The 14,177-nt window shown below is 34.0% G+C and overlaps 1 protein-coding gene across 4 annotated transcripts in view; it reads right to left on the bottom strand.

The window, feature by feature from the left end:
• Positions 1-14,177, bottom strand: part of LOC145247378 (alsin-like) — a 287,548-nt gene that overhangs the window by 120,316 nt on the left and 153,055 nt on the right. For all 4 annotated transcript variants that reach the window (XM_080109061.1, XM_080109063.1, XM_080109060.1 and 1 more), the window contains 3 exons: positions 12,859-13,016; positions 4,881-5,012; positions 1,372-1,548 (listed from right to left, as the gene is read on the bottom strand). In XM_080109061.1, the coding sequence (XP_079965187.1) occupies positions 1,372-1,548; positions 4,881-5,012; positions 12,859-13,016 (467 nt within the window). The remainder of the gene's footprint in view (positions 1-1,371; positions 1,549-4,880; positions 5,013-12,858; positions 13,017-14,177) is intronic.

Below are 14,177 nucleotides of genomic sequence, written 5' to 3'. Positions count from 1 at the left end.
CTATTACTACGAATGTTGAGTTCCTTGGTTTTATCGTCTCTTCGTCAGAGCTACTGATGTCAGAGACATCAGAGTGGGTTCTCTTTGGGTGGTTGGGTGGTTTTTGGGAGGAATAAGCCATATATTTTGTTTTCTTTTTTCGTCATCTTTGTTCCCCACCCACCTCGGAGTCCTATTTGGGAAGAGCCTGGGGGGAAACCCATTCGCCCAGCCTCTACAGGGATACAATGATGATATAACCGACTTTGGTGGTATCATAATGATTATCTGTTCTCTCTTGATATTGCTATGGGATCTGTAGCAATCCTGAGGGGTTTACAGCCTCGTCATCGATATTCACACCTAATCGATTGACCCTCAGCCACCGCTTTCCATCATATATTAGGGAGTAGGGTTATTTGTGGGAGAGGGGGGATGTGTTGTATTAGTAGTGGGTTTTTGGAATGGGCAATATATGGTGGGGCTTGGCGTGACTGGCCGATTGGTCGGATCGGGCCTCTCCGACCGCCCGTCTAATCGAAGTAAGGGCCAAAGTAATGTGTTGCGGTGCCTAAACTTCTATGTATCCTGGTTTAGGTTCGCTCAATCACCAGGATCACGTCCTAAGACTTTACGGGTAGCAACCCACGGCTAACTGGTTGCCCCATTGCGGGATTTTTACCCTCTGCAGGGGGACAGTCGGTTTGTTCTCATGCCCTACCGACAGGGCAAAAAAATAAATAAATAAATAGATAATTTAATAGAATATATTTGTTTTCTTTTTCTTTCTTTTTTGGTTGTTTCTTTTCCTTTTTAAAATCTGTTTCTATTTAACCCATAGTTGGGACCCTAACAGGTACTACCACTCCGGGTCAGGGTGGACCTGGGAGCAATGGCAATTAAGAGGTGGCTCCACACTCCCCAAGCCCGTAAGCTGGACCTCACCATCGGATGTAGTTTAAGGTCATATCCAGGACCGGGAGTAAGGTAGGAAAAAATAAAATAAAAAGGGGGGGGGGATAGGCCGTTGTTTTTGTTTTTGGTTTTGCAGAACATAATTAAGTTTTACAAAAAAGATCAGAAAACAAAAAAACGTCAATGTAGGTGCATTTCGTCTCAGGAAGCCACAGGGTAGCCTGATCTGGTAGCACCAGGTCAAATTTATAATGTAAAAAAAAAAGAAACTGTTTGTTGTTGAAATTATGACAAGATTATCTTTCAAATAACAACTACAATAGAATTCTTAATAATTTGCAGATTCTATGTAAAAGAGTAACAGCTTTTCAATCTGAAAAATTCAATTATTAAAAAAATTGACAACATTATTTTTTTTTTGTAAGAAGAATTGTAGACATCTAAAAAAGAAAAATAAGAAACCATTTTCTAACTCACTGGTCGATTCCAAGATAAGCCATTAGTGCCATGTCGCCTTGACGATTTAACTTGTGTACACGTTCCCAGTATTTCTCATCTTCTTTGTCATTAAACAAAGCATAAAGATCAAAAAGAGGAGGATAAATTTTGGGCAGCAGAAGTGGATGAAGGAGAACAGCTGGAGTGACCACGTCACTGAAAACAAAAAATAGCCAAATTAGCATAAAAATTATATTACATTTGAAAAATAAACAATTTAACAAATGTTTCAAATAATCCGATGCATTTGCTTTTTTTACATAAAAACTGAAATCATTGAAATGTTTTGCACCTTTTTTCGCATCTTTGTTTTTTTATCATTTTCATAAAGTTTCAACTCTTTTTTTTTCAGGTGACTTTTGTTTTTGTTTGGGAATTTCAAATGAAACTCTGCTTTATTCACTTACAAGATTGCTTTTATTATCTGATTTCTTATATAAGTTAAATTTATTAAGTTAAGCTGAGATTTAACTCACAACTTTTAGTTAGAATTTGCAAAAATATGGGGCATAGAATGAAGGCAATATATCCTATGAGATTGAATAAATGAGTTGATTCTAATATCTCCAAACTGTGACCAACTATGTGAACAAATGAAGCATGCATGGTCCCCTGTGAGTGAACGAGGCATAAAAAAAATCTGATGAATCGGACAAAAGTTATGGGGTAAAAAGTGTCATTTTTTTCAATTTTGAGGCGTTTGTGACCTCTTTTGAGCTCCTGGGAACACCGAATTCCAGTGAAAATGGACAAATGGTGCAGTTTCACGCCTTAAGATATGTATATTTGAATTCAGCACCATGGAAAAACCACTATATAGACATACATATCAAGTTTTTGAGTAATATGAAAAAAAAAAACCTCTAAAAAGGCATGTTTTTTTTAGCCCTAAAAGTCCCAGAGAGATGTGAACCAGAATTTTGCCAGGATCACCCATACTGAATTTATATTAAGAACAGGGGCCTCCACATTTTGGCCAAGTTTCAAGAAAATCTAATGAATGGATCAAATGCTATGGGGCAAAAAGTGTCATTTTTGTCCATTCTGGGGCATTTTGACCTCTTTTTAGTCCCTGGGGGATGCAACTGGAATTTTTGCAAAAGATTTTTTTTACTGTTCACATCCATTTAATGAAATACAATTTGTGGCAAAATTTCAGGAAAAACTAATGGACGGTTATCTGGCAATTATCCGGACTAACGGATGCATGGACGCCACTGAAAACATAGGTCCCTCTCCGATAAATCGGGGGACCAAAAAGTATTAGATTGGTACAAAAACAATATCGTTTTCTCACATATGTTACTTTTATATATGACGTGCCTGGCGTTTGATGGTGTGCGTTAAAAAAAAAAAAAAAAAAATGGTAGTAGGTAGGCAGGCTCAAAGGAGGAAGAGAATGCGAAAAAAAAAATGTGACGTCTTTACTGTTGTGCCCATCTCCAAACCGGAAGTGACATAGATTTAAATTAAGACTAGACAATTGAAAAGAGGGGATGACTTTTGAAAATATTGGTGAAAAAAAGCGACCCCTCCCTGTAGAAAAAAGCGCTCAGTTGAGGGTGAAAGAATTAATGTTTCTGGCCAATTTTTTGATATTTGTCTTCCAAAGGGTCAAGCTTCAAAATGATACTGATCTTGTGAAAATCTGTCGCTTCTGTCGAAAGTTTTAGGCAGACATACAAACATAAATACATACATGTATACATACATACAACTAACAGGTGAGAGTTATATCAGATACATACAACAGACAGGTGAGAGTTATATCATAGATTTCGGAATTAATTCATTGATATATAGCCATGTTATATATCATTTTGAAGTGCATTTTTCACTCTATTGAAACGGGTTATTCGTTACCATTCTCAAACTCTGCCTCATCCACCATATTTATCGGATCTCTCACCCACCAAATATCACTTTTTCAAGCATCTCTACAACTTTCTGTGCAAAAAATGCTTCAAAAACCGAGATGATGCTGAATCGGCCTTCAATGACTTCATCGCTTTCAGAACTCTGGATTTCTATGCTAATGAGTTAAATAAACTTGTTTCTTGTTGGCAAAAATGTGTCGATTCTAATGGTTCTTATTTCAATTAATAAAGTTTATTATAAAAGGAGTTATGATCTTTTGAAGTTGAACGCCAAAAAACAACATTATTTTTGCACCAACCTAATACCTGAGGTAGGTTGGAGAGTATAATGGTTGTAAATGGCAGTGATGAAGATGAAGAAACCTGTATGAAACATGTGTATAACACATTTTAGTAATATCCATTAAGATGTTAAGGTCTGATAATTTGTCAGTCACATTTTGAATCATGGTTTCAAACAATCTACAGAATATATTACATTTTAATATTTGCAACAAACACATAAATATCAAAATAGATAAACTACATTATAAGACAAAAAGCAGTAACTGCTGTTTAAAGATGTGACAATATTTTAAGATTTAAATATTCACACAAAATAAATGTTGCTATGCTTCTTTGGTGAAGTCGCACACACAAATTCAACACTTTACACACAAAAAACCTCCAGTATTGAAATTATTTTTTATTAATAAATTATTTGAAAATGCATTTTAATATAAGTAGAAAATCTGGTAAATAGCATAGAGAAGTTGAAGATTATTTTTAAGAATTTTTAGGAATGTGAGCCAATAACAAAAAGCTGAATATCTACCCTCACAATTACTAAAGAGACAATGAAAATTTGAGGATTGGTCCTGTTTCTAGTCCAATTGGATTCCTTGTGAATATTTGTGAATGACAATACACGTTCAACGTTGCTTTAATGATACCAGTTCCAATCAGTTTTATAAAAAAGTAAACATAAGGGCAATTAGTGAAAATGTGAAGGCAATAAGAAAGTTCCATTTTGATGAAACCGTGAAAGCAATCAAACATGTCTATGTTATAAATATTATTCCTTAATTGGAATTCATTTTTGAGATGAGCATTATATATATTAATTTATTTTTATATTCTCATCTTTATTAGTTGTTGTTTTCATCTTTATTGATTGTTGTTTTTCATAACGTTTCGGCCAGCTATTCCTCTGGCCTTCGTCAGGTGGTTCCTATCCATTGCGGTTACCACCTGACGAAGGCCAGAGGAATAGTTGGCTGAAACGTTGTGAAAAACAACAATCAATAAAGATGAGAATAATAGTCCGAAATAAAAATAAATTAATGTCTATGTTAGTTTATAAGAAAACATTGAAAATTGATTGAAATCAAAATCATAGCAAATTATAATTCAGGCACCCTTATTGCAAAATTAACTTTTTTTACTTTTAAAGAAAACAAATGTTATTAGTCCTCATCCCTCCATTATATCTCTATTTTTTAGATTCTGAAAAAAAAAAAAAAAAAAAAAAAAAGATATTAATTTCAGTAAGAGTTTACACACACACACACACACACACACACACACACACACACAAATAGCCGCGTGTGTTATTGAAGTGAAAATACTAACCTGTCATGTTTATCATTATTGATGAAGAAATCTTGCTCAATATCGTTATCATCTGTAGGAGGAGGTGGGGGGCTTTTAATCGAATAAATACGAACAGGTTTTGAAGATGCTGGAAGATCAGGAAATAAAATCCTGTCAAAAGAAAAAAGTATCAATGTCATCTGTCTGCTTAATAGTCTTATTACATGTTAAGTGGTCAGAATTAACGATGTTGGGTTTAGATATTTTTCTCTCAGTCGAGCTGCTGGACACTCATCACTAGGGCTATGACAACAGCATATTCTTTTCATTGTTTTGACTCTCGAGTATATATCCAACACAGTTAATCAACCGAGAACCACATCACTTTATATAAAAGCATATAAGATATCAACGGACACACACACTCGAGTGTGAAGACAATAAGAAGAATATGCTGTTGTCCTAGCCCTACTCATCACAGAAGAATAATGAAGACAACATATCATCTGAACATATATTTTATTACACTATATGTAACGTGGATTTGAATAAAAGAAACTTAAAATACTGTATGTCCATTTCAAGAGTTGATGAATGAATTGACATTTAAGCTACAGTGATTTTTAGATCATAAAGTAATGGGAATTCAATATAACACATATTAGTGATTGAAAATATGTTTCACTGAACACTTTGTATTTGATTCATTAATTTTAATGCAATATGATCTTTGTAAATTAGATATTAGTAAGATAAAACTATTGTGACAAAAAAAATGTAAACATAAAAACTTTCTTATTTTTTATCCATACAAAATATGATTGATTGGTTTTATGGCATATCAACCTATGTGGTCATTTAATGCCAGAGTCTTTTATATATATTAATAGTTATAGGGTTTATGGTGTTCAGTGTCTATGTTTATATAGTTAGATAAGGTTTTTTTTTTTTTTTTAATTTTGTTGAGTAACCCTGTTATCTTTAGATATTTGAGAAGTTGGGTCTACATGAGTGAATATGTCTTTTACAGTTTTTTCATTATATAGATTCAGTTGGTTTGTTTTCAAGTCTTCGCATCTTCTTAATATGTTATTTACTGTGTATGGTTCCTGGCAGGGTGTGCAAAGTGTGCTTCTTCTTTTTTGAGTAGGTAGGAGCATGTTATAGAGGTATGATCTATTCGGAGTCTTGTTATTATAACTTCCTCCTTTCTGGTCATTCTTTTGTTTGGTTTCTGTTTTCCTATGGTTTCCAGGATTTGGTATAGCTTGTTTTTAGTGCAGGAGTTCCACAACTCTTGCCATGTGTTTCTAATATATTTGTTAATGATTTGTTTTAGATCTGCATGAGGGATCTTATCTTTGGTTATGGTCAAATTTAGTGCTGTTTTTGCTGCTTTGTCAGTTCTATCGTTACCCTTTATGTTGATATGATTGGGTATCCAACAAAAAAGGATATTTTTATCGTTAGGAATATCATCAAATCTATTTAGGGTTTTCGTGATTATTGGGTTCGTTGGTGATTATTGGGTTCGTTGGTTTCCTATTTTCCAGTGTTTCGAGTACTGATTTGGCATCTGAACAGATAATGAATTGTTTATCTTTAGAAGATTCTATAAGATCGAGTGCCATACCAATGGCTGATACTTCAGCACTGTAGATCGAGGCTTTGTCTGGTAATCTTTTTATTAGGATTGTTTTATTGTGTATGGCTGCACATCCAACATTATCTCCATCTTTTGGACCGTCTGTATAAATTGTTGAGTGTTTGGAATACTTATCTTTAATTATTTGGAATTTTTCTTGATAAATGATTGGATTGGTTTTTGTTTTAGGGTATTTAATTAGGTCTGATATTATTTTTGGTTGTTTTGTCAGCCAGGGGGGATATTTAAGTTTTACAGATTTGTGTATTGTTGCAATATCTATCTGAGCTTTATTTATGGATTCTTCCATACGTAGGCTAAATAGTTTTATAGAATTTTCTTTTCTATCAAAGAGGTTTTCGTATTGGGGGTGGAAGACACATTTGTAGGCAGGATTAGTTGGACATGAAGCTAATTTTGTATAATATTGTAGTCCTAGTTTTTCTCTTCTAAGTGATAATGAGGGTAAATCTGCTTCTACATATAAACTTTTCACTGGGGAGGTGGGGAATGCTCCTAGAGCCAATCTTAGCCCTTGGTGATATATTGTGTCTAATTCCTTTATGTAGGACTTTCTTGTGGATCCATAGATATAGCAGCCATAATCCAACTTGGATCTGACAAGGGATCTGTATAATTTAATTATTGAGTCTTTGTCTGCACTCCAGTCTGTATGAGCTACTACTTTTAAGAGTTGGATGGCTTTATTGCATTTTTGTTTGAGGTATTTCATATGGGGGAATGAATGTTAGCTTTTTATCGAAGATGATGCCCAGATATTTATACTGATCAACTATAGGTATAATTTCATTATCCAGTTTCAGTATTGGGTCATGGTGCATTTTCCGGGTTTGGCAGAAATGAATGGCTTTTGTTTTTCTTTTGAAAATTTAAAACCAATTTTTGTTGTCCATTTATTTGTTTTGTTTAGACACAGTTGTAAATGGCGTTCTATTCTTGTAATATATTTTGATCTATAACAGATCAGGAAATCATCCACATAGAGGGCACATTCTGTTCCTACATTTATATTTTTTTACAATGTTATTTATTTTAATGCTAAAAAGCGTGACAGACAGGATGTTTCCTTGTGGTACCCCTGTTTCTTTTTTTTTTTACTGATGGATAGGGTATCACCTAATCGTACATTAAATTATCTATTATTTATAAAATTTGTGATGAAAATGGGCATTCTGCCTTTTAATCCAAGCTCTTGTAGATTTTTTATAATGCTATGCCTCCATGTAGAGTCGTATGCTTTTTCAATATCGAAAAAGACTGCAGTAAGATGTTCTTTCTTGATAAAGGCTTCTCTGATGAAGGTTTCTAGCCAGATTAGGTGGCCCATGGGGCTTCTTTCATTCCTAAATCCTGATTGGTAATCTGTAATCAGATTATTTGTCTCAAGGTACCATATTAATCTGCTGTTAATCATTCTTTCCATTATTTTGGAAATACAGCTAGTGAGTGCTATAGGTTGGTAATTCATGGGATTTGTAGAGTCCGTTGATGATTTAGGTATAGGGATTATTATGGCCTGCCTCCATATTTCAGGGACGTTGTCACTTTCCCACATATCATTGAATATTTGTAGTAGGTAATTTGTAGACGTATCAGGAAGTTGTTTTATAAATTGATAATGGATTTGATCAGGGCCAACAGCTGAGTCATGAGTTTTGCCTAGGGATACTTTTAATTAATTTTTAGAGAATGGCTGGTTGTATGTTTCTGTATTATTTGTCTGAAACTGGAGTTTTTCCTTTTCTGCTTTTTCCTTAATAATTTGGAATTTTTGGTTAGAGTTTTTGGAGGAGGCGTTTTTTGCAAAAGTTTCAGCAAGACAATTTACCATTTCTTTCTTGCTAGTAATTTTTTGGTTATTATAGGTCAGGTGTTTAGTAGGGTTGCTGTTCCTTTTCCCTGAGATTTTTCGGATCATGTCCCAGACCTTTTTACTTTTTACATTCATTTTTGATACACAGTTTTTCCATGATGTTCGCTTCGATTCTTTAATGGTTTTGCTCTACTGTTTTTATATTTATTGAGATTTTCTTTAGTTGGTTCTTTTTTGAATTTCCTTAGTATAGCGTGACGAGTTCTGATGGCTACTTTGCATTTTTCGTCAAACCAGAGTTTATTATGTTTTGGGGAGGTAGAGCTTTTTGGAATGCATTCTTCCGCAATATTATTCAGTGTATTAGTAAAATGTGTGATGTTATTTTGGTTTGGGTTATTATCCGATGTTAATTTAGTCCGGCATAAATTTTGGAATTTTTTCCAATCAGCCTTCTGTAAGTTTCATTGGGGCATTTTATTTTCTGGCATTGGATCATTGTTTTCAAGTGTAATGGGAAAGTGGTCACTTCCATATGGCTCTTCTAGTACATTCCATTTGTAATCCAAGGCAAGTGTTGGATCACACAATATTAAATCAATTGATGTGAATGTACCAGTTCCTGGGTGTAAATAAGTGTTTTATCATTAAAGAGGTATAGATTTTCGTTATTATATTTTCTATAATTTTTCCCTTCTTGCTTGTTTTTTCACTTCCCCATATCTCATTATGGCTGTTTAAGTCTCCCATAATGATGTATGGCTTTGGAAGTTGCTGTATTAGTTTGCTCAGATCTGTTTCTGAGATGCTTTCATTGAGGGGTATGTATAGTGAGCAAATGTTGATGGTTTTGTGGAATGTTACTTTTATTGCAGTAGCCTATTGTTTAGTATTAAGTTGTATTTGACTTTGGGGTATGTCATTTCTAATAAGTATTGATGTACCTCCACAGGCTCTGAGTCCAGTATTGTGTATATAGTTATACTGATTGTAATTTTTAATTTTTATATTGTCATCCGATTTCATAAAGGTTTCTTGGAGACAGACTACTACTGGAAGAAAGTTATCGAGTAGAATAGTGAGCTCATTTAGGTTTGCCCTTTAGACCATGACAATTCCACTGTATTATATTATTTGTTTCATTCTATCCGGTATGATTCTGTGTGTTATGTTTTGTATTTTAGTTTGTTATTTGGGTGTTTTGGGTTTAGTTATCTTTATGTTTGCCTTAGGTTCTCGGCAGTCCCATTGAATGATAGTTTGAGTTTTTTTATTGTGGTCTGTCATTTTATTTGTCTGGCTTTTTTTTGTCTTCTACCTCCATCTCCTCCAGTGTTCCTATTTTGTTTCCTCCTCTTGAGGTTGATTGGGATCTAGATCTTGGTTTGTTAATTGTTTTTTTCTTTAGTTTTCGTTTTATTGGATGATGATGGTGTTTCATTTGGTTTGTTTATAAGGTTTGTTTTCATTTGGTGAGTTTTTTTATTTTTTTGTTTGATTTAATTTGAGTTTTTTGGTTTGTTGGTTCTGGGTTTTTTTTTTGTTGTACACTCTTTTGTAGACTGATTATTTCCAGAGTTCAGGATTAGTGTTTTAATTTCTTTCATTAGGTCTTTCATCTCTTTTATCAATTGAGATAGTTCTTCAGTTTTTATTCCTGGAGAATTTTTTGTATAGCTTTGACAACTTTAATTTGTGTTTATTTTAGCATTCTTGGTTACTTCTGAGTATCTTGCGTTCATAATTTTTCTGGCTTCCGAGAAGTTTATATTTTTTGTGTACTTTATTGTTGTTTCTTTTTCTTTTAGCCATGTTTTGCATCCTTTGAAGTCAGCTGAATGGTTTTCACTACAGTTTGAGCTTTTGGGGTCTTTTTTGCAGTCACTATGTTTTGAGTTTTCACCACATCTTACACAGATTGGTGATTTGGTGCATTTGGATTGGTGATGTCTAAATTGTTGACAATTGTAGCACCTTAGAGGGTTTGGGATGTATTTTTCAACGTTCACTTTTAGGTATCCAATTTTAATCTCACTTGGGGGATTTGTGGAGTCAAAGGAGAGTATATATGTATTTGTCAATATAGTTTCTCCATTTCGTTTTATTCTTATTCTTTTTACTTCTGTAACACTTTGGGATGATAGATTAGATTTCCTCAGTCGAGCAATTTGATAGTTCACTGCATCTAATGACTTCTTTTGAGGAGTTTAGGTATGGGTGGGGATAAGTTTTAATTTTGATATTGTTAAAGGTTTGCCATTTGAGAATTTCTTTAGCTTGTGTTTTTTGTTTCAATTCGATAAGTATGTTGTTATTTTGCAGTTGTTTTATCATTTTGGGTTTTATTTTTTGAGAGAAAATTTTTTCTCATTGTAAAAGGTGAAATTTTATTTCATTTTTTTTTAAGTGTTTCCATTACTAAAAATATTGAGTTTTCTTTGATTGAGCATTTCTGTTCGTCCTCTGAATTTGAAATGTCGGAAACATCTGAAAAGCTTTTTTTTGGGGGGGGGGGGGGGGTAATAAAAGCCATAATCAAATAAGATTGTTTTTTCATCTTTGCTCCCCACCCACCTCGGAGCCCTATATGGGAAGTGCCTGGGGGGAAACCCATTTGCCCAAGCTCAACAAGTATACAAAGATGATATACTCGATTTATGTGATATCATTCATGAGCACCTGTTTTCCTTTGATGTTACTCTGGGATACGTAGTAATTTAAAGGGTTGCAGCCATGTCATAGATATTTCACTTCGTTGATTGACCCTTAGCCACCGCTTTCCACCATATATTAGGAAATAGTTATTTGTGGGGAAGGGATAGGCATATTGTGTTAATGATATGTTTATGGGGTGGGCAATATATGGTAGGGCTTGACGTGACCAGCCGATTGATCAGATCGGGCCCCTCCGACCGCCCGTCTAGCCCAGTAAGGGCCAAAGTGGTGTGTTGGGAAGTGAGGGTACTAAAACCTGACCTCCAAGTCTCTCAACCACCAGGATCCCATCCTAAAGGTATTACGGGTCACTACAGGTAGCCCCATTGCAGGGGGGTAGTCGGCATATTCTGATGCCCTGGTGACAGGGTCAAGTGGAATCTGATCAGATTTTGAAGAATAATTTTTTAATAGAATGTATTTTTTTTTTTTCTATTTAACCCATAGTTGGGACCCTAACAGGCACTACTACTCTGGGTCAGAGTGGACCTGGGAGCAATGGCAATTAAAGGGTGGCTCCACGCTTCCTAAAGCCTGCAAACTGGGGCCTCACCATCAGATATAGTTTAAGGTCATATCTAGGACCGGGAAGTAGAGAAGGAAAAAGAAAGGAGGAGGGGAAGAGGCTGTTGATTTTGTTTTGTTTTTGTAGAACATAATTAAGTTTTACAAAAGAAAATAGAAAACAAAAACAGAAATCAATGTAGGTGCATTTCGTCTCAGAAAGCCAATAGGCAGCCTGATCTGGTAGCACCAGCCATACAAAATAAACAAAACACAAATCTGAGACAACATTCATTTTTATAGGTAAACATTCCAACGTTGTCTAACATGTATTTCAAATCAATTAAAGTAATTGATTTGAAATAATAATCAAGATATTTCTTTAGATGAGGTAGAGGAACAAATTATGACAGATATGTCCATATCTTTTTTCTTGTTATGGAGAGGCATATTGTGTTTTATATATTGAGAGAGAGGACAACTAATTTGTATACAAAAAGTGTAAGATGATGGAGATGGATGAGAACACAGATGTGGACAAAGTATATTTGGATGGCAAAGCTATTGAGGTTTTCAAGAAATTTTGCTATCTTGGCTATTTGAACACAGGGTGGAGCAGATGCTAATATGATTATAAAAATTCGAATTGGATGGAGTAATTACAGGAAATGTTTGCCATAACTAACCATCAGAATGTTGCTGCTGTTGACCAAGAGAAGAGTCTATCAAACATGTGTTCACAGTGTATGAAAGTGAAACTCAGACAGTGAAGTTTGACGACACGTTGAATGGAGAGAAATGATATGGGAATGATATAATGGATGTGTAATGCGAGTCTCAAATCTGATCTGATGATCTCAAAAGAAAATTAAATCTGGACAGTATAGGGTGAGGTGTGCAGAACAGGAGATTTTGATGGTATGGTCACGTTGAAAGAATGAATGACAGTTTTTGGGTTAATAAATGTAGAACAGCCATGGTAGCAAGAGGAGGCCAAGGAAAACATGGAAGATAAGTGATAAAAATTAAACTTGAGAAAAAGACGAAGAAATAAGAATCTGGCCAGAGATGGGTTAGTTTGAAAGTCATCTTTTAAAAGCCGTCCCATGCATGTCAACATGTAAAACATATAAAATGAAAATGATGATGATGATGATGATACTTAGGTTTTCAAGTAAACAGAACGGATAGAAGATAACATCACAGTAGAATCACAAATCAAAATGAATGCAAAACTTTTATTCCGATGAAGAAAAGAAAAGAAAAAGGGATTCTGTTTAATTTTAATATTCGATCAATATATAATATTTCCAACTTACCGAATTACTTTATAAATGCGTTTGACATAAGACTTGATTTCTTGGACAGCATGTGGTAAGAGTCGAGGATGAGCTCCGATTCCAATATAGGCAGCACGAAAAACATCAACAAGTCCGTCAATAAGTTTGCCAATAGGATGGAACTTTGTATCAAAAGCCTGAATAATAAAGAATAAAAAGATGATTAAGAAAAAACAAAGCAAAATTCAAATAAAAATAATTTGTTATCAGTCATTGTTGTTTATTGTATTTGTTGTGCTTGTTTCAAACCTTTTACAACACGCGTCTCAAATACAGTGGATAGATCACATGTAGTTCTCAGACTGTCTCTCTGTGGCTTGCAGGAACCTTTTTTTGTGACAATTATTTTCTAATTTTAATGAATTGGCTTCTCACTTTTTAGTTTTCTATTAGTAAAATGGACTTGGTTGATTCATCAAGTGAAAAAAGGCAATCAAGCAAAATCTGTTTCTTGTTTCACTTCACCACAAAAATTCCTCCATCCGTAAATCCAAAGTAAATAATATTTATGTATGAAAATAAACTTACAACTTACATTATTACAGTATAGAGAATATCTTATGGACAAACCTATATGAATTAGAAATGCTCTGGATTTTATGCACTTCTTCTCCAGAGCTGATTCCAGAGCGACATTGCCTGATCTCTTGCTGTATATCTTCCCACATCATCTGATGGCTCTCTTGTCTGAGTTTGAGACCAGTTTTAAAAGACATAAAATAATATTTTTTTCTTAACAGCGTTTGGTATTCATTTTGTAAAATTCTTACTGTTGTCATTTTGTTAATTACCATATATGAAATATTCATGCCTGAGAGAGAATAAAAAATTGAGTATCTACTTAGTTTTATATCAGCATTTTGATATTAGTTCATTTTTCCTGTTAAATAATTTATTTCTATTCTTAAATGACACGAGAAAACAAAAATGTGATCAGTTTGATCACTCACAGAGTTAGATTTTTGGAATTAGGAAAAGTGAGTTTTCAAAACCAGTTAACTTTCAAAAGACAAAATCCAAAATTAGTCTTTATGTTCATCATATCTCCATCTTTTCTTTGTCTCCATTTTCCACTTTAACTATGGATTAAATAATATTAATATTGTGGTGATATTCCCTATTGTATATAATATTCTGTTCAAATATTCTGTTTTATTACATTTAAACAGAGAAATGTAGAAAGAGAGTGATAGAAACAAGAATAATATACACTGCATAAGAGTAGGAGGAGGGAGCTCAAACAACAGTAAGAAAGGCTGAGAGTATAGACAAAAAGTTGGTAAGAAATTTGGTGAATA

Source organism: Euprymna scolopes, chromosome 25 (assembly GCF_053919585.1).
Source record: "Euprymna scolopes isolate OS-2025 chromosome 25, ASM5391958v1, whole genome shotgun sequence".
Lineage (NCBI taxonomy): Eukaryota > Metazoa > Mollusca > Cephalopoda > Sepiida > Sepiolidae > Euprymna > Euprymna scolopes.
This window is presented reverse-complemented; position numbering and strand designations above follow the sequence as displayed.